Here is a 22,835-nt window from a genome sequence, read left to right as displayed (position 1 = left end):
TAGCAGCTCCTGATGGCCTGGGGGATAGAAGCTCCTGATGGCCTGGGAGGTAGAAGCTCCTGATGTCCTGGGGGATAGAAGCTCCTGATGGCCTGGGGGATAGAAGCTCCTGATGGCCTGGGGGATAGAAGCTCCTGATGGCCTGGGGGGGTAGAAGCTCCTGATGGCCTGGGGGATAGAAGCTCCTGATGGCCTGGGGGATAGAAGCTCCTGATGGCCTGGGGGATAGAAGCTCCTGATGGTCTGGGGGATAGAAGCTCCTGATGGCCTGGGGGATAGAAGCTCCTGATGGCCTGGGGGATAGAAGCTCCTTCTGAGCCTGGGGATAGAAGCTCTTTTTGAGTCTCTCTATTTGGAGTCTATTTGGAACTTTATTAACCCTCTGGTAGATAGATCTGTTTTACTCCAGGTTTTACAAATATTACCTACGTAAAAAATACCGTTTAGAGACGCAAAATAAAATGTTAAAAACTCATATTTACCCCTTTGTCTAGTGTTAGTCATTTTTATCAATAGCTCAATTGGTCAACTAGAGCAGGGGTTCCCAAACTTTTCAGGCCGGGGCCCAGAAAATAAGGCGTCAGAGAGCCGCGGCCCAATGCACATCGTCTGGCCTTTTTTTTTTTTTTTTTTTTATGCGACCGATTTTTTAAGCCAAATATCACTTCAATCCTATTAAGTTAGTTATTCATTTATATGTGCTATTTATGAGAGGGCTAACTTGTTGCAAAATAATAATGATAATAATAATAGCCTCATTAAAATACTATTGTTGCTTCGGTTGTTTTCAGCGTTTTATGTGCATAATCTGTTATTTAGTTTGAAATGTTCGTTGAAATAAGTAGATTTTTCGTTTTTGTTTATTTATTAAGTTAATATAAAACCATATAGTCACATTTTAGAATACAATAGAATAGAATTTTAGAATACAACTAGAAACACTGTCCTGGCCTGCTTCTAAGTTCAGTGGCCTGATAAAAAAAAATAAAAATGTTTTTTTTTTTTTTTTTTTAAATCATCTCGCGGCCCATCCGTGGCTGCTCGCGGCCCACCTTTGGGTCGCGACCCCGACTTTGGGAAACACTGAACTAGAGAATGAATACATGTCTCTTATTTGTTATTCGTGACGGTGGGGCTACCCCGTTGTCTTCATTTGGATCCCTGTGTTGGCCTTTAATGAAGCTAATGGCTGTGCGTCTGGTCTGTCCTGTGCAGGTGCTGGATGCTGTGGACCTGAGGAGGACGGAGGAGGTGGCGGGGAAGAGGAAGAGGACACTCGATCAGGAGTCGGCCGAGAGGAGCTTGAAGCACCGGCGGATGGCCATTTTGGAGAAACTAGGAGAGGAAAGACTGGCAGGTAGGATTAGCTTTTTAACCCCCCCCCCCCCCAGACTAACTTCCTTCTGCGCACTTTGAGCCAGGAGCAGGTGCAGGGGAGGAAACTAACTTTTTGGCTTACCAGCCAACTGGCGAGTATCTGATTTTTTTTACCAGACAAACTTTTTTTTTACCAGCCCAAAAAAATCGCTAATTGTGATAATTACTTCTTTGTATGTCTTCGTCTAAATTGATTTTCAATCATAGTAATAATCACACCGTGTCTCTACTCTTTAAAATATTTATTAGCATAAAACATTAATAACAGTCTCTATTCTTCACAATATTAGCATAGTTAGTTAGTTAGTTAGTTAGTTCTTTAATAGTTGTCATACAGAAGTACAGAATACTTTCATACAAAATGCTTCTTACTGTTACGCTCCAGAGACTGTGCTAGACAAGATAGTATCAAATAACATAATAACATAATATAGCATGAATTTAGAAGAAGAAAATGAGGTCACAGTGTTCGGTATAGACATATGTACAATGTTCTGAGTTACCATATAATATACAATACACAATACTATGCAGTGTACTAATGTACAGTACTATCTAGTGCAAAGCAGAAATGGGATGAGGTACAATTTTAGGTACAATTTACAGTAAGGTGTACGAGTTGTAGTGCAATCCTTCATCCATAAATATAAAGTGTGGGGAGTGGGTGCTACAGTGTGTTTGTTTAAAGTGGGTGTGTGCTATAAGTGTGTGGAGTGGGTGCTACAGTGTGTTTGTTTAAAGTGAGTGTGTGCGTGTGGATGTGTGTGCTATGTGCGTTTGGTGGTTGTTGTTGTGTAGTGTTCATTCATTGTTCGTTTAGCAGCCTGATGGCCTGGGGATAGAAGCTTCTTCTGAGTCTTTCTGTGCTCGCCTTGAGACTCCTGTATCGCTTGCCTGACGGCAGCAGTTCAAAGAGGCAGTTGTTCGGGTGACTGGAGTCTTTAATGATTCTCTTAGCCTTGCCCTTGCAACGCTTGTAGTAAATGTTCTGGAGGGTGGGGAGCCCCCCTCCAATTGTGCGTTCGGCTGAACGTGTCACTCTTTGTAGTCTGCTTTGGTCTTGTGCAGTGCTATTCCCAAACCAGGAGGTGATGTTGCCGTTCAAGATGCTCTCTATTGTACATGAGTAGAAGTTCTTAAGGATCTTCTGGCTGACTTGGAACTTCCTTAGGCGCCTGAGGAAGTAGAGGCGTTGTCGTGCCTTCTTCACAACACTGTTAATGTGTGTGGTCCATGTCAAGTCCTCGGATATGTAGGCTCCGAGGTACTTAAAGCTGTTGACTCTCTCAACCGGTGCCCCGTCGATGCTGAGGGGGCTGTAGTCCTTGACCCCCGACCTCCTGAAGTCCACAATCATCTCCTTAACACATATTAACATGAAAGAGGGATCTATTCTGGACTGGGTTGGGCTGAACTGGGCAGTGAAAGATGCTGGGTTGGACTGGGTTGGGCAGTGAAAGAAAAAAAACGAAGTATGTTGTGAAGTGTATAGATAGATAGATGTGAAATGTATAGATGTAGCAGTACTGTCTATCTGTATGTCGTGTATGTCATATGTTATGATGAATTGAAAATGGGGGACCCTGATGTAAACAAGACGAAAGTCTTTCTCTGGTCTGCATCCCCTTAACAATTGTGTGTATTGAGCCGTACTGTATTGTACCCATTCTGCAATCTGTTAATAAAGTTTTCAATCAAGTTAACTTTGAACCTCGGTTGTCAAGCCACGTCAATGTTGTGTATGCATCCGAGTGTTCACTGTGCCTTTAAGACGGCACGGTGGCCTTACGACAGTGCTGTGAACTTGAAGTACCGTCAAGTGTTGTGGTAACGTCAGTTGGGTTGGTCTGCTGTTGTGCACTGGTTGAGCTAGCCCCTTTCGTGACTGCGATGTGCAAGCCAGGGGCTTTTGAGCATGAAATAAAATGTCTAACCTTACGTCGTAGTCCGGTGCGCAATAGACTAACATACACCTCTGTAATTTAAATGTGTCCTTGCCTTGGACTCGAGAGTTGTACTAGCCTGGATGCAGTTCCCCGTTGCTCAGTCTGTCTGTTTTCCATCTTCTGTGTTTAACGTTATCTGTTTGCGAGTGCTTCCTTGACTGATGGCCAGTACCACGGGACTTTTATTCAACATTCTATATTTCCGCGGGTTGGCCAGTACTGCGGGAACTTTTATTAAACATTATATATGTCCGCGGGTTGGCCAGTACTGCGGGAACTTTTATTAAACATTATATATGTCCGCGGGTTGGCCAGTACTGCGGGAACTTTTATTAAACATTATATATGTCCGCGGGTTGGCCAGTACTGCGGGAACTTTTATTAAACATTATATATGTCCGCGGGTTGGCCAGTACTGCGGGAACTTTTATTAAACATTATATATGTCCGCGGGTTGGCCAGTACTGCGGGAACTTTTATTAAACATTATATATGTCCGCGGGTTGGCCAGTACTGCGGGAACTTTTATTAAACATTATATATGTCCGCGGGTCTTGTGCAGTGCTCTCGTGGCACTGTCAACTCGCCAGACTGGCGAGTGGTCTTCATGAATCACTCGCCAAACGTAAAAAATACTCGCATTTGGTGAGTAAAGTGGCCTAATTTCCTCCCCTGAGCAGGTGGTATCAAGTACCTCACTGAAAGGTTTGGAGGTCTCTGGTCTCAATGGGGACACTTTCTATAGCCTCCCAGAAGTCCTTTCACAAAGGAAAATGCCTGTGACAAGTGACAATGTTGTATCACAGGAAGATTTGCTGAAGTGGCCTTACCTGTCCCATGTCCAAATTCCCAGCATAAAGGCAAATGTTGATCTATTGATTGGTACCAATGCTCCCAGGTTATTGGAACCTTGGGAGGTGATCAACGGCCGTGGAAATGGTCCGTATGCTATGAGAACTGTTCTGGGCTGGGTGGTCAACGGCCCCCTGCAAGAAAATAATGGTCCTGAAAATGGGATTTCCGTGGCCAATGTCAATATGATTTCCGTGAGCCAATTGGAAGAGACACTGAGCAACCTGGGAACTTCACTGAACAACCGGATTTCGGTGTGCCATCCCTTGAGTTTCCTTGGCCCAGCTACACTTCCTGCCAAGTCCATGCTGCTCAAACTGTGGAGAAGAGTGTGCAGCTGGGATGAAAACATTCCCAATGACATTGAGCGCCAATGGACAAGATGGCGGGAGATTTTATTGACATTTGCAACTCTGCAGCTCCTCGGCAGATTTTTTAGAGGCCTTCCCAGACGAGAACGACTTGGGGTGCTCGGTGCTTAAAGGCCAAGACATTGATCTTGGAATGACCATTGACCGGGCTTGGTTCCTAAGTTTGTTATGCACGAGGCTAGGGCTGGGCGATATGACCAAAAACGTTATTGCGATAAAATTATAAAATTATTTTCATATAATTCGATATCGATAATTATCGTCGATATAATGTCCGTCAAGTTTAATTAACTTCTTATGCTGCTGCGAATGTCTCAAGTCGAGTTGATGTCGTCATCAGTCTGCGCACGTTAGCCGACAAGCGGAGTATCTCATGACAATAAATATGACACTAAAATACTCTCTTCCGCCACAATATATTGAAACGACGTCCACTGTATATCCCACACTACCATAAACGTGGCCTCAGAATTCAAAACACACACATACTCGGCACGTAAATATATAAAACAGTGCCGTGCAAGCTAGTTATCCTAGCCAGCCTGTTGGTTCTAAGCGATGTATTCCATGACAATGTGCTAAATATGACACTAAAATACTCTCTTCCGCCACAATATATTGAAACAGCGTCCACTGTATATCCCACACTACCATAAACGTGGCCTCAGAATTCAAAACACACACATACTCGGCACGTAAATATATAAAACGCCGCCGTGCAAGCTAATTAGCCTAGCAAGCCTTGTTGTTGAGTGAGTCCTACCTCCTTCCGGGTCTCGGCCATCTCCTTCACTGATTGGTTGTTAGCTGTTGTGCGTAAGCACGTCATCACGTAACGCTGGTTGTTGTGAGTGAGTGTGCTGAGCCGAGGCTGAACGGAGCCAAGCTTGGAAAATCGATATCGAAACTTTGCGACCACGTTTCATGTTTATTTCGAGGAAATAATTTATCGCGATAGTTATCGTTATCGTTTTATTGCCCAGCCCTACACGAGGCAATAGTCTCAAATATTTGATTTGTTTTGTGGTTATATGGCACACTTTGGCTCTTTTTGTTTTTCATTTTATGTTATAATTGTTATATGTTATGACATTTAACAATTAGAGGCCGGCGTGTAAGAGCCAATTTACATGGTTGTAGTGCCATATGTTATATTTTATGCATTTGTTTGGATTTATGTATTTATGATGAATTCTGCCTGTAATACATTGTGCCTGCCAGCCTGCCAAATTGAGTTTGTGGCATCAGTTCCCGTTGCTCACCAGTAGGTGACATACATAGCTACTTAATGGGTAACAGGACTGATGACAGGCAGGTGTGTTTGGTTACCGGTAGAGCCAAACAGTTTTTGACCGTCAAGGCGTCAAGTCGTCAAGTTGTCACGTCGGCACGTTGTTTGTTATCGTTTTGTTTGTAGGGTATAGTGTTTGTTTGTTGTTTTGAAAGGTATCGTTTGGCAATTGCTTTGTATCACATTTGTGTGGTAAATAAACCCATTGGGGTATTAGTGGAACGAACCTTGTGGACATTCATTCCTTTCACCAAGACGGTTACAACAGCGGCCACAGACGCGTCAATTATAGGTTTTTTAGCCGGTAACAGCCTCCTCAAGGGCTTATAGTTTTTATTGTTTTGTTAAGTCAAGTTGGCCCTTATAGGCAGATTAGACACATAGCATAATTTAAAACATAGATTAGGCGATATTAACGTTACATGGACCGTGGCATCAACGGGGTAAAACGGAAAACACGGCCTGGCACTGAAAGTGTTAATGGACTACCCCATACCTCACCGAGGAACCACCTGGGTGAGGCAGGTACCGCCTCTTCTGGGGCTAATGTGTGACGATGACGACTATGCAGACCAGAGAATCCAGCTCTTTGATGACCAGGGGAGGAAGTTCGCAGATGATGAGCTGAAATCGCCCAATACTTGGGAGACCATCGTGGGGATACGGCAAGGGGCGCAGCCTCGCCATGATCCCTACGCAAACCTGAACTTCGAAGAATACTTCACCCTGAAAACGTCCTCGATGATAAGATCCTGCATCCTCAGCTACCTCGAAGGTGATAATTGGGCGGGCGTCACTCCAGCCTGTGTGACTATATACAAGGTCACACGACAGCGAGATCTATACTTCAACAAGGTGTGGGCAAGCATTGAGACCGAGGGGAATTCCTATTAGTCATTCAGCGTTGATCCGATACTCTTCCCGAGGCCATCCAGAGGGATTGGAGAACCCAGGATGGGAATTCGCAGGGTCACCCGAGATCTGAAACTGTACCCAGCTCTACCTACGGCCAAGATTCCAGATGTCAGAGGGGGTGTCAAAGGTCACAGCCAGCGTGACCATAGAGCTATGACATCTTGTTCTTCAAGGCCGCCGCAGGGAGAATGGGGGGGAAAGGAGAGAGGCCCAGCGCGATAGATCTTTGAGCATGGAGAGATATTCTTCTCCCCTGCCAGCGATCATGCCCCCACCCCCTGCACCTGTGGTCTTGTTGCAGGTTCAAGGCTTCATGCTCCTCGCTCCCCCCACCTCTGCTCCTGCCATGATGTCAGCCCCACCCCTGTCACCCTACATAAATGCTCCTACATTTTACCCTGGTTATGTGCCACCAGCAGCGGTGAACCCTATACCAGTCACCCCGCCTGGGCCTTCCATCCAGGAGAATCGGGATGGACGCAACAAACGGCAGAGGAAATGCGATTAATGTCTATAATAACATTAATAGTAATACTAAACAGTAATCAGTATAATCAGCTTGTATCAGTATGTATTATTCTCCTAAGTGTGCCTCTCCACAGCGCTCTACCCAGTGGGCCTGGAATGTGCATGTTGTAGTGGTTGATTTATGGTGTGTTTAGGCACTGCGAGAAGACTGCTCCCTCTGTGTTAAAACCGAAGCAGCTCCTATACTACCGTTTGTCTGTCTGAACGTGACATAATGGGTTTATAACTAAATATATAATGTGTAACGTGTGTTATCTAAAACCATATCACTGGTGTATGTTTGCTTAACTATGTAAGCAAGTTAAAAACTATCCAAACCCCCCTCTCCCATGTGGGCCTGCTACAATGGGGAATAGTTATTTCTGTCTCATTCTTTCTTTTCAGTTTGGACCTTTTTTGACTCTTGTTTTTTAGATCTTTCTTGTGCATTGTTCATTAATACTGGGCTTTATTATTTTTTGTTTGGACTTGACCTTTGGGCCAACATTGCATCTTCTTCTTCTAAATAATCTTTTTTTCTGTTTATAAACCTTTTTCTCGATTTGAGTTTTTCCACCACACGCGGTACAAGAGTTTTTGTCTCACAGTAATCGTGCTCCTTAGGGTGCAACCTTAGCTCTCCATCAGAGTGATGAATCAGTAAAAGCTCTTTTATTGTTTCTGGGACTGAATCTACACCAGCGGTAAGGATGCTTTATGAAGAGAAGCATTCTACCTAAAGGTGACACCTGTCAGCGTCTAAGCGTGCGGGCACTTAAGAGACGGGGCCCCTTTGACTAAAAAACATGCTCAGAAACCACTCCTGACTAAAAGGAGACGAGAGACTGTTTACTCAGATGAGACGTAATGTCTCGGAGAGAACAAAGGCAGTCTACTCAAATGAGGTTTCTCTAACATGTTCCTGTCATGAGAAGGGGCCCTTTCCTGGAAAGATATCCTTGGTAAAGCCATTTAACAGATTCATTTAATTGCTTTTATTGATTCTAACTTTACACCTTTTTATAGTTATTCAGTATGCTCATGTCTGTACTCTTACTAGAGTCCCATTGTGTTGAGTGTTCGTGCACCTGGTCTATAAATAATTAAAAAGTTTGCTGTAAGCCAAAATTATGCTCAAAGGAAGGGGGTTCTCTTACGCAGAGATTCTGTTTATTACAAACGAGAATAACAACCTCGTCGGTTACATTTCAAGTGAAATTGATAACTAAAATATAGGAAAGTGATTTGGAGTAAAAAAGACTCTGCAACTGACATGAGAAGTAGCGATCTCACGGAGGGGGACCGAGCGGCGACAGGGTCCGTCTCACAGAGGTGTTGAGATTGACGGTAACTTGTAGCTCGTAACAGGGTTCAGGTGATTATCTCCAGTCAGAATCAGGTTCAGGTGATTATCTCCAGTCAGAATGAGGGTTCAGGTGATTATCTCCAGTCAGAATGAGGTTCAGGTGATTATCTCCAGTCAGAATGAGGTTATTCAGGTGATTATCTCCAGTCAGAATGAGGTTCAGGTGATTATCTCCAGTCAGAATGAGGTTATTCAGGTGATTATCTCCAGTCAGAATGAGGTTCAGGTGATTATCTCCAGTCAGAATGAGGTTATTCAGGTGATTATTCAGGTGATTATCTCCAGTCAGAATGAGGTTATTCAGGTGATTATCTCCAGTCAGAATGAGGTTCAGGTGATTATCTCCAGTCAGAATGAGGTTATTCAGGTGATTATCTCCAGTCAGAATGAGGTTATTCAGGTGATTATCTCCAATCAGAATGAGGTTATTCAGGTGATTATCTCCAGTCAGAATGAGGTTCAGGTGATTATCTCCAGTCAGAATGAGGTTCAGGTGATTGATCTCCAGTCAGAATGAGGTTATTCAGGTGATTATCTTCAGTCAGAATGAGGTTATTCAGGTGATTATCTCCAGTCAGAATGAGGTTCAGGTGATTATCTCCAGTCAGAATGAGGTTATTCAGGTGATTATCTCCAGTCAGAATGAGGTTATTCAGGTGATTATCTCCAGTCAGAATGAGGTTCAGGTGATTATCTCCAGTCAGAATGAGGTTATTCAGGTGATTATCTCCAGTCAGAATGAGGTTCAGGTGATTATCTCCAGTCAGAATGAGGTTATTCAGGTGATTATCTCCAGTCAGAATGAGGTTATTCAGGTGATTATCTCCAGTCAGAATGAGGTTCAGGTGATTATCTCCAGTCAGAATGAGGTTCAGGTGATTATCTCCAGTCAGAATGAGGTTATTCAGGTGATTATCTCCAGTCAGAATGAGGTTCAGGTGATTATCTCCAGTCAGAATGAGGTTATTCAGGTGATTATCTCCAGTCAGAATGAGGTTATTCAGGTGATTATCTCCAGTCAGAATGAGGTTCAGGTGATTATCTCCAGGCAGAATGAGGTTATTCAGGTGATTATCTCCAGTCAGAATCAGGTTCAGGTGATTATCTCCAGTCAGAATGAGGTTATTCAGGTGATTATCTCCAGTCAGAATGAGGTTATTCAGGTGATTATCTCCAGTCAGAATGAGGTTCAGGTGATTATCTCCAGTCAGAATGAGGTTATTCAGGTGATTATCTCCAGTCAGAATCAGGTTCAGGTGATTATCTCCAGTCAGAATGAGGTTATTCAGGTGATTATCTCCAGTCAGAATCAGGTTCAGGTGATTATCTCCAGTCAGAATGAGGTTATTCAGGTGATTATCTCCAGTCAGAATGAGGTTATTCAGGTGATTATCTCCAGTCAGAATGAGGTTCAGGTGATTATCTCCAGTCAGAATGAGGTTCAGGTGATTATCTCCAGTCAGAATGAGGTTATTCAGGTGATTATCTCCAGTCAGAATGAGGTTATTCAGGTGATTATCTCCAGTCAGAATGAGGTTATTCAGGTGATTATCTCCAGTCAGAATGAGGTTCAGGTGATTATCTCCAGTCAGAATGAGGTTATTCAGGTGATTATCTCCAGTCAGAATGAGGTTATTCAGGTGATTATCTCCAGTCAGAATGAGGTTATTCAGGTGATTATCTCCAGTCAGAATGAGGTTCAGGTGATTATCTCCAATCGAGTGATTGATTGATCTCCAGTCAGAATGAGGTTATTCAGGTGATTATCTCCAGTCAGAATGAGGTTCAGGTGATTATCTCCAATCGAGAGATTGATTGATCTCCAGTCAGAATGAGGGTTCATGTGATTATCTCTAGATTAGATTCAAATGTATTCATGTCATCATACAGCACAAGTACAGTACAACGAAAATAAAGTTGGCATCCAACCAGAGTGCAAATGTAACAGTAAAGTGCAACAGCAATATACAACTCTCCCCCTCCCAGAATTTGGGTGGGTGTCACTCGCACCACTTTGCTTCCAGGTTGAATTAAAGATTAATCCCATCAGGAGGGAAACGGAATGGCTCTCTGGTGGCTGCTGGCACATCTCCCCTGCCCACTTTGACAACCTAGGATGGCTTAGAGTAGACGACAGAGTACAGCAACTTGCAATGGGCCTGGTCTACAAGATACACTACACGACCAAGGTACCCATGTACATGTCAAAATACTTCCCAAAAGGTCAGTGAATACCACGATCACAACACCAGAGGGAGCTCCACAAATCATGTTAAAACCCAGATTCGGCTCAAACAAGGGACTAAACACGTTTAGCAATTATGCCACATCAATGTGGAACGCCCTACCCAAAGCTGTAAAGGAATGTGAATCACTACCCACTTTCAAAACGACTCTCAAAGAGCACCTACGGGAGACTGCAATTCGAAACTGGCCCCTGTAAATGTCGTAACCCAACCCTCTCCAATGTACAGTAAATGACCAAGTATGGTTTCGTCAATATTCAAATGTACAGTTTTGCTTGTACAGTTGTACAGTGTCCCCCACCCACCCCTCCTACCCCCCCCCCCACCCACCCAACCACCTCCAATGTACAGCCCCCCCCACCCACCCAACCCCCCCCCACCCCACCTACCCAACCTCCTCCAATGTACAGTTTCTACGTCAAATGTATACTCTCTTTTCTAGACTATTTTTGTATCACAAACAGTACTGTATTTGCAAATCTGGTATGTCATAAATGTATAGATGTAGCAGTACTTCCTGCTTCTGCTATGCAAGCTGCTTTTCACTGTCGCTCCGTGTTTTTCTACCTATCGCTACCTTAATGATTTATTATAGCCCTTTCAACTCTAAATACTCTGTATGTTAACTCCCAGTTCCATGGTACTTCTCCAGAACTGTGAATTTATTTATTTAGATTTATGACCGCAGTACTTCACCGAAAGGACGAGTAGCGGGATCTCTCCGTGGGAGGACAGGCGAAATGAAGAAGTCTCCGTCTTATCAGCTACACACAAAGGACTATGTCGGGCACTGCTGAAGTCGAGGATATTTATGAAAGGCGAGAATACTTCATACTTCATTTTGAGTTTTAACGAGACGGAAGACGACAGTGGTTTTGGTTGTCTGAGTAATAGCACAGCTCCAGGGCAACGGAACTCCCCCGTGTAGGAGAGAGCGACGGAAGCTGCCCCGTTTAGGAGAGAGCAACAGACAGCTCTCCTGTATGATATTTCATAAAGACCCCGGATGTGAAGTGAGTGACCCACCATCACCACCACCACCACCACCATCACCACCACCACCACCATCACCACCATCATCATCATCACCACCACCACCACCAGCTAAGTACCTAGCTTAGCTTCAGTTTAGCCTAACCTGAAAAGACAGGAAATAAGGGAATATGCCGGGACTCGACTCTCCCACAGAATGTACTAATTGCTTGAAGATGCGTATGAAGATTGTAAAGCTGGAGGCTCGGGTTTCTACCCTGTACCAAATACAGCAGAATGAGCAATTCCTTGACTCTATGCTTGAAGCTACTACAAATATAGCCAACAATACCATGATTGAAACCTGGCCTATGCTAGCAGCTACAGAACAGCACCACCCAAAAGACGGTCCTTGGCACAACCAAGGAGCTAGACCAAAGCAGTGGATCACCGTCAAGGAAAAAAAGAGAAAAAAACGAACCAGGACCTCACCCCCGGTACCGCCAAGAAATAGTTTCAACCTACTCTCAGAAACATGCATATCAACACCCAAAGCAAAGAGACATAGAAGCGTGGGTAACAACGCTAACGAAGCAAACAGCGGGCAAAACGGAGCTCACGCTAACGACGCTAATAGCAAGAATACCGGAGCTCACGCTAACACTAGCGAAGCAAACAGCTGGCATGCCGGAGCTCACGCTAATGCTAGCGAAGCTAACAGCCGGCACATCGGAGCACACGCTAACGACGAGACGACGAGGAAAACAGAGCCACTAGCGACACGGCTAGCAAACACGACCCAGACCGAGCGAACGGCTAACAACGAAGAGACTATCATGCGCCGAGAACGTCGCGGTAGCCAACGCCGAAGGTACGGGACCAGCGTTAACATGCCGGCTATTGAGAAGGCTAACGAGGCTTCACCAAGGCCACAGGACTGTGGAAAGAACCGGCAGACTAGGCCTAGCCCAAAAACAAACGGCCCCAAAACTGTTGGAAAGAAAAATGCTAACCTCACACAGAAAATAGACTGTATACTGATTGGAGATTCCACAACAAGGTATGTGGAGATGGCAAACACAGAAAATATCTGTCTAGACAATACATCTGTCAAAGAGCTGGCCGAAAAACTTCCAACACTAATCAGACCGGGAATAAGAAAAATTGTCATTCACTCTGGATCGTTTGACATCCTGCGAAAGAAGACTGGCACAGAGACTTTGAAAGACGATTTCACACGTTTAATGAACACACTAGACAAACATCAGTCTGTGTACACAAACACTGATGTGTCCATCAGTGGACCAATTGCATGCTTTCGCAGAGGACAGGAAGCATTCAGTCGACTCCTAAAATTTAATTCATGGTTAGGGGCTGCATGTCTCGTACACGACCTGAAATTCATTGACAACTTCAATGTTTTCTGGAATAACCCAGAACGTTTTCAAAGAAATGGCTTCTTCCCAAATCGCTTAGGTTCAAAGCTCCTATCAGCAAACATGCGTCATGCCTTGATGGCCTCCAAGAATATTAAGCTCACACCAGCACGAGAGATAATCATGAAGGACACAATCTCACCACGGATTACAGCAGCACAAGACGTCCCGTCCCCCCCCATATCACACAAGGCCATCTCGTCTGATCAAATGTCCCCGAAAGCACAGAACAGTCAGTACGGTACAGAATAGCACAATTGCCATGCCATCTCTCAAAACATACAAGTAATCCTAACCAGCCAATGGCATGGTGAAAAATATACACCATCAATGCGTTTACCTGCTATTAACCTCAGGGCCATCACGGTCAAGCCAAAGCAGACCTCCTCTAAAGAAGTCCAACAAATAAAATTAGCTCTCCTAAATGTCAGATCACTGAATAATAAAACTTTCTTAGTAAATTATCTGATTAAAGAAAATAACTTAGATTGCATCTGCCTAGTAGAGACATGGCTAAATAATGACACAGCTACATCAATAATGATAGAAGCTTGTCCACCAGACTATAACTTTTTTCAAATACCCAGAAAAAATAAAAGGGGCGGAGGAGTTGCAGCAATCTTCTCCTCAAAACTCTTGTTTAGAATCATAGAACTAGGCGAGTTCATGTCAATGGAATATCTTGCCATTGAACTAAAAACAGAATCAAACTATTATTGTCACAATATACCGCCCGCCTAGACACTCACCAATATTTATACAGGAGCTCTCTGAACTGATCTCACTGTGTTACCGGATATGATAAGGTGATCCTAAATGGAGACCTGAACATCCATTTTAATAAGAAAACAGACTCCAAAACTATGGAACTAAAAAATCTACTGGATAGCTTTGACCTAATACAGCATATACCAAATGCAACTCACCGGCTTGGGAATACACTAGACCTAGTTATAACAACAACTGGGCTAAGCATAACAAATGTCTCAATAACTGAATTACCTCTCTCCGACCATCACTGTATATTTTTTGATACTCAAATAACCCTTACTAAAACAAAAAAAGAAATCATAGTTAAAAAGAGGCTCCTAAACGACAAAGCTGAATCAAAGTTCATTGATCTTATCAGACTACATGAACCTGCACACAATCATGACAGCTCTCTAAATGAAATGGTAGAAAATCTCTGATGCAATGTCATCTATATTAAATTCTGTCGCCCCATTAAAAACGAAAAAGAAGAAAACTAGAGCCTCGCCCTGGTTAAACTATAATACGGTCAACGAAGAAAAAAGGAAATGTCGTGCAGCGGAGCGAAAATGGAGAAAAACAAAAACCACCATATGCTGTGATATATACAAAGATGCTTTAACTGCTTATAATAAAACCATCCGCTCAGCAAGGAAAGATTACTTCTCTAAAATCATTACAGAAAATGCTGGAAACTCCAGAATCCTCTTTTCCACTATTAATGTACTACTCAACACTGCCCCTACACCTCCTCAGTCATCAACGGTTAAGTGTGAAGAACTTGCACTATTCTTTAACAACAAAATAACCTTGATCAGGGCCAGCATTACTCATGATGGAAATAAAGTTGATTGCGGCAAACCGTGCAATGTAACCATGAGAAGTTTCACATGCATCACATTAGATGTACTCTGCAAAACTGTCTCAGAATGTAACTCCTCCACCTCAGACATTGACCCTATACCTACAGCTTTCTTCAAACGGGTATTTAATAGTGTTTCAAGCCCTGTGCTAGATATCATAAACACTTCCCTTAGGACTGGTATTTTCCCGGATGCCTTTAAAACAGCAGTTGTAAAGCCATTACTAAAAAAACCTAACTTGGATAGTAATGAAATGGCAAATTATCGTCCAATATCCAACCTACCATTCATTAGTAAAGTACTTGAAAAGATAGTTTCAGTTCAAATAAATTCCTTTCTTGAAGAAAACAACATCTTAGAAGAATTTCAGTCAGGATTCAGAAAATATCATAGCACTGAAACTGCCCTCACCAAAATAATCAGTGACCTCAGACTAAACTCTGACGAGAATAAGATCTCCATCCTTATCCTGTTAGATCTCAGTGCAGCATTTGATACAATCGATCACGATATTCTAATCGATCGTCTTGAAAACCATGTCGGTTTCTCAGACCATGTGCTAGGCTGGTTTAAAACATACATCAGAGGGAGGAAATTCTATGTTAAACTAGGAGATCACATGTCTGATATATACGACAACAACTATGGAGTTGCACAAGGGAGTTGCTTAGGTCCTTTACTCTTCTCCCTTTACATGTTACCGCTGGGTGATATCATCAGAGAACATAATGTAGATTTCCATAGCTATGCGGATGATACACAACTGTACATATCTGCTGAACCAAATGATACAGCGATTAGCTCCATTACAGACTGCTTACTGGCAATAAATAAATGGATGAGTAAGAACTTCCTGAAACTAAACGAGAACAAAACTGAAATTCTAATTATCGGCTCCAAAACTAAAAAAGAAACATTAATAAAGAACCTGGGGGGACTAACCCCTTGGATCAAATCTGAGGTCACTAGTCTTGGGGTTGTCATAGATTCAGAACTGAACTTCAATTCTCATATTAGCAAAGTGACGAAAACATCGTTCTTCCATCTCAGAAATATAGCAAAAGTACGACCATTTATTAATCAGAACGATGCTGAGAAGCTAATTCATGCATTCATATCTAGCCGGTTAGACTACTGTAATGCACTTTTCACAGGTCTCCCTAAGAAAACCACAGAGAGGCTTCAGCTAATCCAAAACTCTGCAGCCCGACTGCTAACTAGAACCAAAAGGAGAGAGCACATTAGTCCAGTCTTAGCCGCTTTACACTGGCTTCCTGTAACATTTAGAATTGACTTTAAGGTCCTTCTCCTTACATACAAAGCTCTAAATGGACAGGGACCTAGCTACATCGCCAACACTCTAATAAATTACACACCAGCAAGAACACTGCGATCATCAGCTGCTGGACTACTAGAGGCTCCCAGAAGCAGTCAAAAGAGGATCGGTAATGCAGCCTTTATCAACTATGCCCCAAAACTATGGAACAAACTACCCCAAAACATCAGGGAAGCCAACTCGCTAGACATCTTTAAAAGACAGCTTAAAACCTATCTCTTTGCTCAGGCATTTCACTGATAGATATCTGCTACCACCTAGTGGCAAGAGGAAACATCAGGGATATCCTGACACAACTTGTATTTATTCTTACCCTGCCTACTCTTTTACACTGCCTATCAAATTCATGTGTCGGTTATTGCACTTTTTACTTCTTACTGATGCCTATTTTTAAACTGAATCATTTTAAACTATTCTTATTATTTGCTATGCTCGCTCATGCCTGTATTTTTATTGCACTTTTTACTTCTTACTGATGCCTATTTTTAAACTGAATCATTTTAAACTATTCTTATTATTTGCTATGCTCGCTCATGCCTTTATGTCCGTCGGTTAGTGCTGTAGCATTGTAGTAGAACCAGGTTAACTGTGTCCTGGCTGTAGTAGTAGAACCAGGTTAACTGTGTCCTGGCTGTAGTAGCATTGTAGAACCAGGTTAACTGTGTCCTGGCTGTAGCATTGCTGTAGCATTGTAGTAGAACCAGGTTAACTGTGTCCTGGCTGTAGTAGAACCAGGTTAACTGTGTCCTGGCTGTAGCATTGTAGAACCAGGTTAACTGTGTCCTGGCTGTAGCATTGTAGAACCAGGTTAACTGTGTCCTGGCTGTAGTAGAACCAGGTTAACTGTGTCCTGGCTGTTGTAGAACCAGGTTAACTGTGTCCTGGCTGTAGTAGAACCAGGTTAACTGTGTCCTGGCTGTTAGTAGAAACACTATGCTTATGGCATGCCTGTATTTTTTATGTCCGTTCTATTCTATAATTTTTATTTTATCTTATTTAATTTTTATTTGACTATTTTTAAACTGAATCATTTTAAACTATTTTTACTATTTGTGTTACTGAAAACTGTAAGCGGAGAGCCTATTGGGATGCTAGATCCTAATGTGAAACACTGTGATTCTACCTGTCTATCTTTTTATGCTCGCTTATGCCTGTATTTTTTACTGTTGTGAAGCACTTTGAACTGCAACCTCTGTATGAAAAGTGCTATACAAATAAAGTTATTATTATTATTATTATTATTATTATTATTACTGTCTATCTGTATGTCGTGTATGTCATATATGTTATGATGGATTGAAAATGGTGGACCCTGATGTAAACAAGATGAAAGTCTTTCTCTGGTCTGCATCCCCTTAACAATTGTATGTATTGAGCTGTACTGTACCCATTCTGCAATCTGTTAATAAAGTTTTCAATCAATCAAGGTCAAATGTCGACTCTGAACCAAAAATCTGTTTCCTGTCCCCCTAAGCGTCCATGGGATCTGCCAATCTGAAGAGCCCGTCTGAGGAGGAGGTGGAGAGGCAGAGTGAGGGCCTGTCATTCGAAAGGGTGGTCAGTAAGCTGGGACTGCCCACCATGTGTGACATCGACCTGAGGAAACAGGAGGAGCTCGAGGTAACAGCCAATCACAGTGGATCCTGTAACACGAGACCACAGTCATTATCCAAATGCATGGGAGAATTGCTCGCCACAAGCTAACTCATTGGCAGCCCTGCCCATTGGTTTCAATCGGGAATGTCTAAGAATGCTAATGAGCTGTTCTTGGCCAATGGCAAGCCAGATGCAGAAATGGTTAAGTTAAAGCTGCAGCACGTAACCTTTACATATAGATGAACGTCCATTACACTTAACCTCTTCCGCCCGTGCGGTCCGGGGCCCGACCGCAAATGACATCGCGTCATAAATCAAGCTCTCCAGACTGTCTGACATAATTATCGTTTTTCTTTTCAAACGTATTCAAGAATAAACATCCTAACCATCATGTCACAACAGCAGTTATAATGTATATTTTCACCAATACGTCTGTTTACCAATAGGTTAAAGTGTTATTAGTGCGATTTTAGTTTAAAAAATGTTTTTGTTATCACAGAAATCGTCCATTTTGAATTACCGGCTGTCTGTGAATGTAGTCATTTTGAGAAGAGGACATCCAGAGCTTTCAATGAGCGTTGGCATTTTTCAAAACTACACTTCCCAAAGGCCTCCAGCTTTCTTCAAGCAAATTACTTCCTAATTATTATTTTTTATTTTTCTTATTACTCTGGATTATACACCACAAAACTGAATTGTTATTGGCCTATATTGGAGCGCAGTTAGTTTGTCTCCCCTATTTTGAGCATTTAGCAACCATCCGATTTGAAATCAGTTCTAAAATGGCGGCGCTCTTGCAAGAATAAAAAACCTACTGTACATACAGTAGATTTCATTATCTGTTCTCCATGCACACCTGGTGATACTAAATCCAAATTGAACTTGGCCATTTGAAAGTAAAAAAATAAATAGTTTGGTTCCTGTTGGTTGTCAGTTAAGGCCATGGGTAGGTAGGGAATTTATTTTATTTTATTTTTATTTTTTTTTCCACGGCGACTATGGATAGGGAATTTCTTTATTTAATTAAAATGCTCACGACAACATGGATGCATGTACTCTGCCAGCATGTTTAATATCCATAATACTAAAGGTTAAAATACAAAGACACTGTACTACAAAAGTACAATGTACAAAGGTAGTAGTATTAAAAATGCCACCCCTAGGGACGGCTAAGTGGCGAGTGGGCAAGGCGCTCGCCACTAACGCAGGAGATGCTGGGTTCGAGCCCAGCTCTCTGCGTTGCTTCCGGCTTGGCTGGTCGTTCATACTAATACAATTGGCAGTATTAGGGGGTGGGAAATCCGGTGGGTGGGGATCGGACGTTGTGGACAGCGACTCCTACAGGTCGGTTGGTGCGCCTGTACAGCAGAATCAGGAAGTATCGGGGGCAGCGTGAGCCTCCCACGCGTTACTCCTCGCCACTGAGAGATCGCGCTGTGCAGGTGAAAAGATGCGAGGGATGCCTCCTCGAGTACCGGAGGGGACACGTGATGCAAGGCTTCATCCACATTGCAGCCGACCAGTGGGAGGCATGGTCTAACAACGTTAGAGACAGGGGAGGGTAGAATTGGATAATACGAAATTGGGATGGGGGAAAAAATAGAAAATGGGGAGAAAAAGTAGATAAAAAAAAAAATTCCACCCCTAAATACTACTCACTAAATATCCTGACGTCAGAGAGCTGTGCAAATATTGTGAAATACTTGCTTTTTATATATTCTCATTATTGACATCGACTGCACTTTTTGACTAAGATTTAACGAAACTTTGTAAAAAAAAAATATATATATATATTTTCTTTTGTAACTTTAAAATATATATTTTTTAAACTCATACAATAATTTGGGTCGCACCTAAATCGGCAGGGTCGGTCGGCAACCGGAACCAAACTTTATTTTGATAAGCCCAATCAATAAATATGCAAATTGGCTATAATAAAGTAATTTATAGGCCTGCTATTCTATATTCTATAATAATATTTCAAATTGCATTGGTCCGGATGGGAGAATTCAGTACTGTATCTACAAAACCTGTTTAATCATCTTCCCTTTATTAATTTCCTTTGATTTTGTTGTACACATGATCTCAAGAAGGTACTGAACGAGCTCAGTGGCAGTTTTTCATGTTTGGTCATTTTTAGCATGGTGTTATTCACTGTCAAAGATGCAAAGAAAAATCATAATTCATATTCTCCTTTGTTTCATCACAATTTAAGCAAGCCTAGTGTTACGACCCCTGTGGGTCTAAGGGTAAAGGGCTGTAACATAAATGTTGGTTGATAGAAATGATGGACCAGGTTTGTAAACACAATGATATTTATTGAGATATGCAAAGGAAGCACAAGTAACTCAAGGGTGAGCCACGGCCAAAACAACAAACAAACACCACTATTCTCCAAATAAACCAACCTAATCTATGGTAAAAAAAAATTACCTAAACTACCCTTACCTAACCAAAACAGGAGAAAACAATATCCAAATGAAATGGCAGCTCACCCCATCCGTGCTTCCTGGAAAAGAGGGAAAAACACATATTAATGATACATACAAGAATATAAAACATACAACAAAACAATCTAGCTATCAATGCTCTCTCTGTGGCCATACACACACAAAGGCAATTTCACTAATACAAAGGCCAATAAACAAATGCAATATTATCAAAGTCAATGTTACAAAATATCACCAGGCCTAGCCTCATGCCAGAGAGAGGCAAGACTGAAGTGAGCAGCCATGTTTTAACAGGGTGTGGTGATCCGGGATTGGGTGGTGGGTGTGGGTGATGGTTCTTGATTGGGTCTTGGAGTCTTGAAACCCATCCACCAATCAGTGCTGTGCTGCTATGTAGTCCACCAATGGAAGGGCAGGCATAGCAGGGACCAATGGTGGAGGATGGGTTCTGGCTGAAGGGAGGAAACAAAATGGAGACAAGACACACACTGGGGAAGCACATACATTGGGATGTTAACACCTATATAGTCAAGTTAGACCGCGCTCACAAGTTCGGACACTGGGAATACATTCACTGAGGTCCATAGATGTCCCTAGATCAGTGTTTCTCAACTGGTGGTTCACGACCCAAAAGTGGGTCGCAGGCCCATTTTTAGTGGGTTGCGGATGTGTGTAAAAAAAAAAAAGTATAATAATACTAATAATAATGTTTTTTTTTAAATGTTTCTTTTGCACTACCTATCTTTGTGAAAGTGGCTTCTCAGCTCTGGTCCAGCTGAAGACAAAGCAGAGGAACAGATTGGACATTGAGCATGACCTCAGAGTTGTTTAGTCTACCATCACCCCAGATTTTTAGACTTGTCAGGAGCAAACAACATCCCCAGTTATCCCATTAGTTCCCTGGGATGTTAAGCTAAGAAGTCTGCTAAGAAGGATATATTATTTATTTTATTTCATTGTGTTTTTAGCCCTAGTTGCACTTTTGTTGCAACCCCAGTTATCCCATTAGTTCCCCCAAACTTACTGTAGGTCTGTTATGTTAAGCTAAGAAGTCTGCTAAGAAGCATAATTATTTATTATTATTATTTAATTTCATTGGGTTTTTAGCCCTAGTTGCACTTTTGTTGCAACCTCAGTTATCCCATTAGTTCCCCCAAACTTAGGTCTGTTATGTTAAGCTAAGAAGTTTGCTAAGAAGCATATTATTTATTTTATTTCATTGGGTTTTTAGCCCTAGTTGCACTTTTGTTGCAACCCCAGTTATCCCATTAGTTCCCCCAAACTTACTGTAGGTCTGTTATGTTAAGCTAAGAAGTCTGCTAAGAAGCATAATTATTTATTATTATTATTTAATTTCATTGGGTTTTTAGCCCTAGTTGCACTTTTGTTGCAACCTCAGTTATCCCATTAGTTCCCCCAAACTTAGGTCTGTTATGTTAAGCTAAGAAGTCTGCTAAGAAGCATATTATTTATTATTATTTTATTTCATTGGGTTTTTAGCCCTAGTTGCACTTTTGTTGCAACCCCAGTTATCCCATTAGTTCCCCCAAACTTAGGTCTGTTATGTTAACACATTCCCGCCCGGCCACGGACATGTCCGTGTTTCGAATCCAACGGTAGAGGGCCAACCATGGACATGTCCGTGTTTCGAATCCAACGGTAGAGGGCCAACCATGGACATGTCCGTGGCAAGGTTGTTTTGGCTTTTATTCCATTTTAATAACCTACTCAATGTCACCGAGCGGCACTGCAGATTTACCCCACTCTTCGAATTCTGAAAAGTGCATTACCGGCCAGATCCTCGTAGGGGCGCTGTCTCGATAATGCAGTGTTCCCTGTGGCAGAACGATGCATTAATTTCTTTGACCTTAAATGGAGTTTCCAGTTAGCTGGATTCTATACGTGTAGCCTGTAGCTTGGAATACCCTTTGCGACGCCGAATTCACTATGCAGTAAAGGAATATATCATCAGCCAATGGACATATCGATCTACCAGATGGCGATCGATAACTGGGGAATCCTTTTGGGGATCCAATCGGTAAGATCTTTTTCACGTAAATTACATGCTGATCGGGCCTTGCTTTGATAGCCAACCAGGCGATCAGCGAATGTGGCTACTGAGGCTAACGCGGTTATTGGTAATCAATAATCGGAAACGACGTCCCCCCCCCCCCCTTTTTTTTTTTTTATTGATCTTGTTCCCCTCCTTTTTCCTCCGATTTTCTCCCATCCCAATGTTAGTCGTTATGCCAATTCCCAATCCCCTTCCTGGTCGCTGCGCACTTACCCCCCACAGTCGGTCTGGGAGAGTGGAGGCTATCACGTGCTTCCTCCGACACACGTCCAGCCAATCAACCGCTTCTTTTCACCTGGCAGCGCGGACTCTCACTGAGTGGATCTCACTGGATCACACTACCCCCCTTAGATCCTATCCGCGCTGAGCAGGCGCCCCGACCGAACTGTAGGAGTCGCTGTTTACAACGACCCGGACCCACCCCGCCAGCTTTCCCACCCTCTAATACAGCCAATTGTATTAGTGTGAACGGCCAGCCAAGCTGGTG

At 42.7% G+C, this 22,835-nt stretch overlaps 1 protein-coding gene across 1 annotated transcript in view; it reads left to right on the top strand.

Moving 5' to 3' along the window:
- Positions 1 to 22,835, top strand: part of LOC311229905 (protein TASOR-like) — a gene marked incomplete at its 5' end in the record, with an annotated part of 180,099 nt that overhangs the window by 44,579 nt on the left and 112,685 nt on the right. Inside the window, 2 exons of the mRNA XM_084315973.1 lie at positions 1,216 to 1,357; positions 17,703 to 17,848. Coding sequence (XP_084172099.1) covers positions 1,216 to 1,357; positions 17,703 to 17,848 — 288 coding nt within the window. The remainder of the gene's footprint in view (positions 1 to 1,215; positions 1,358 to 17,702; positions 17,849 to 22,835) is intronic.

This window comes from Notolepis coatsorum (genome assembly GCF_963971535.1).
Source record: "Notolepis coatsorum genome assembly, chromosome: 6".
Classification (NCBI taxonomy): Eukaryota; Metazoa; Chordata; class Actinopteri; order Aulopiformes; family Paralepididae; genus Notolepis; species Notolepis coatsorum.
This window is presented reverse-complemented; position numbering and strand designations above follow the sequence as displayed.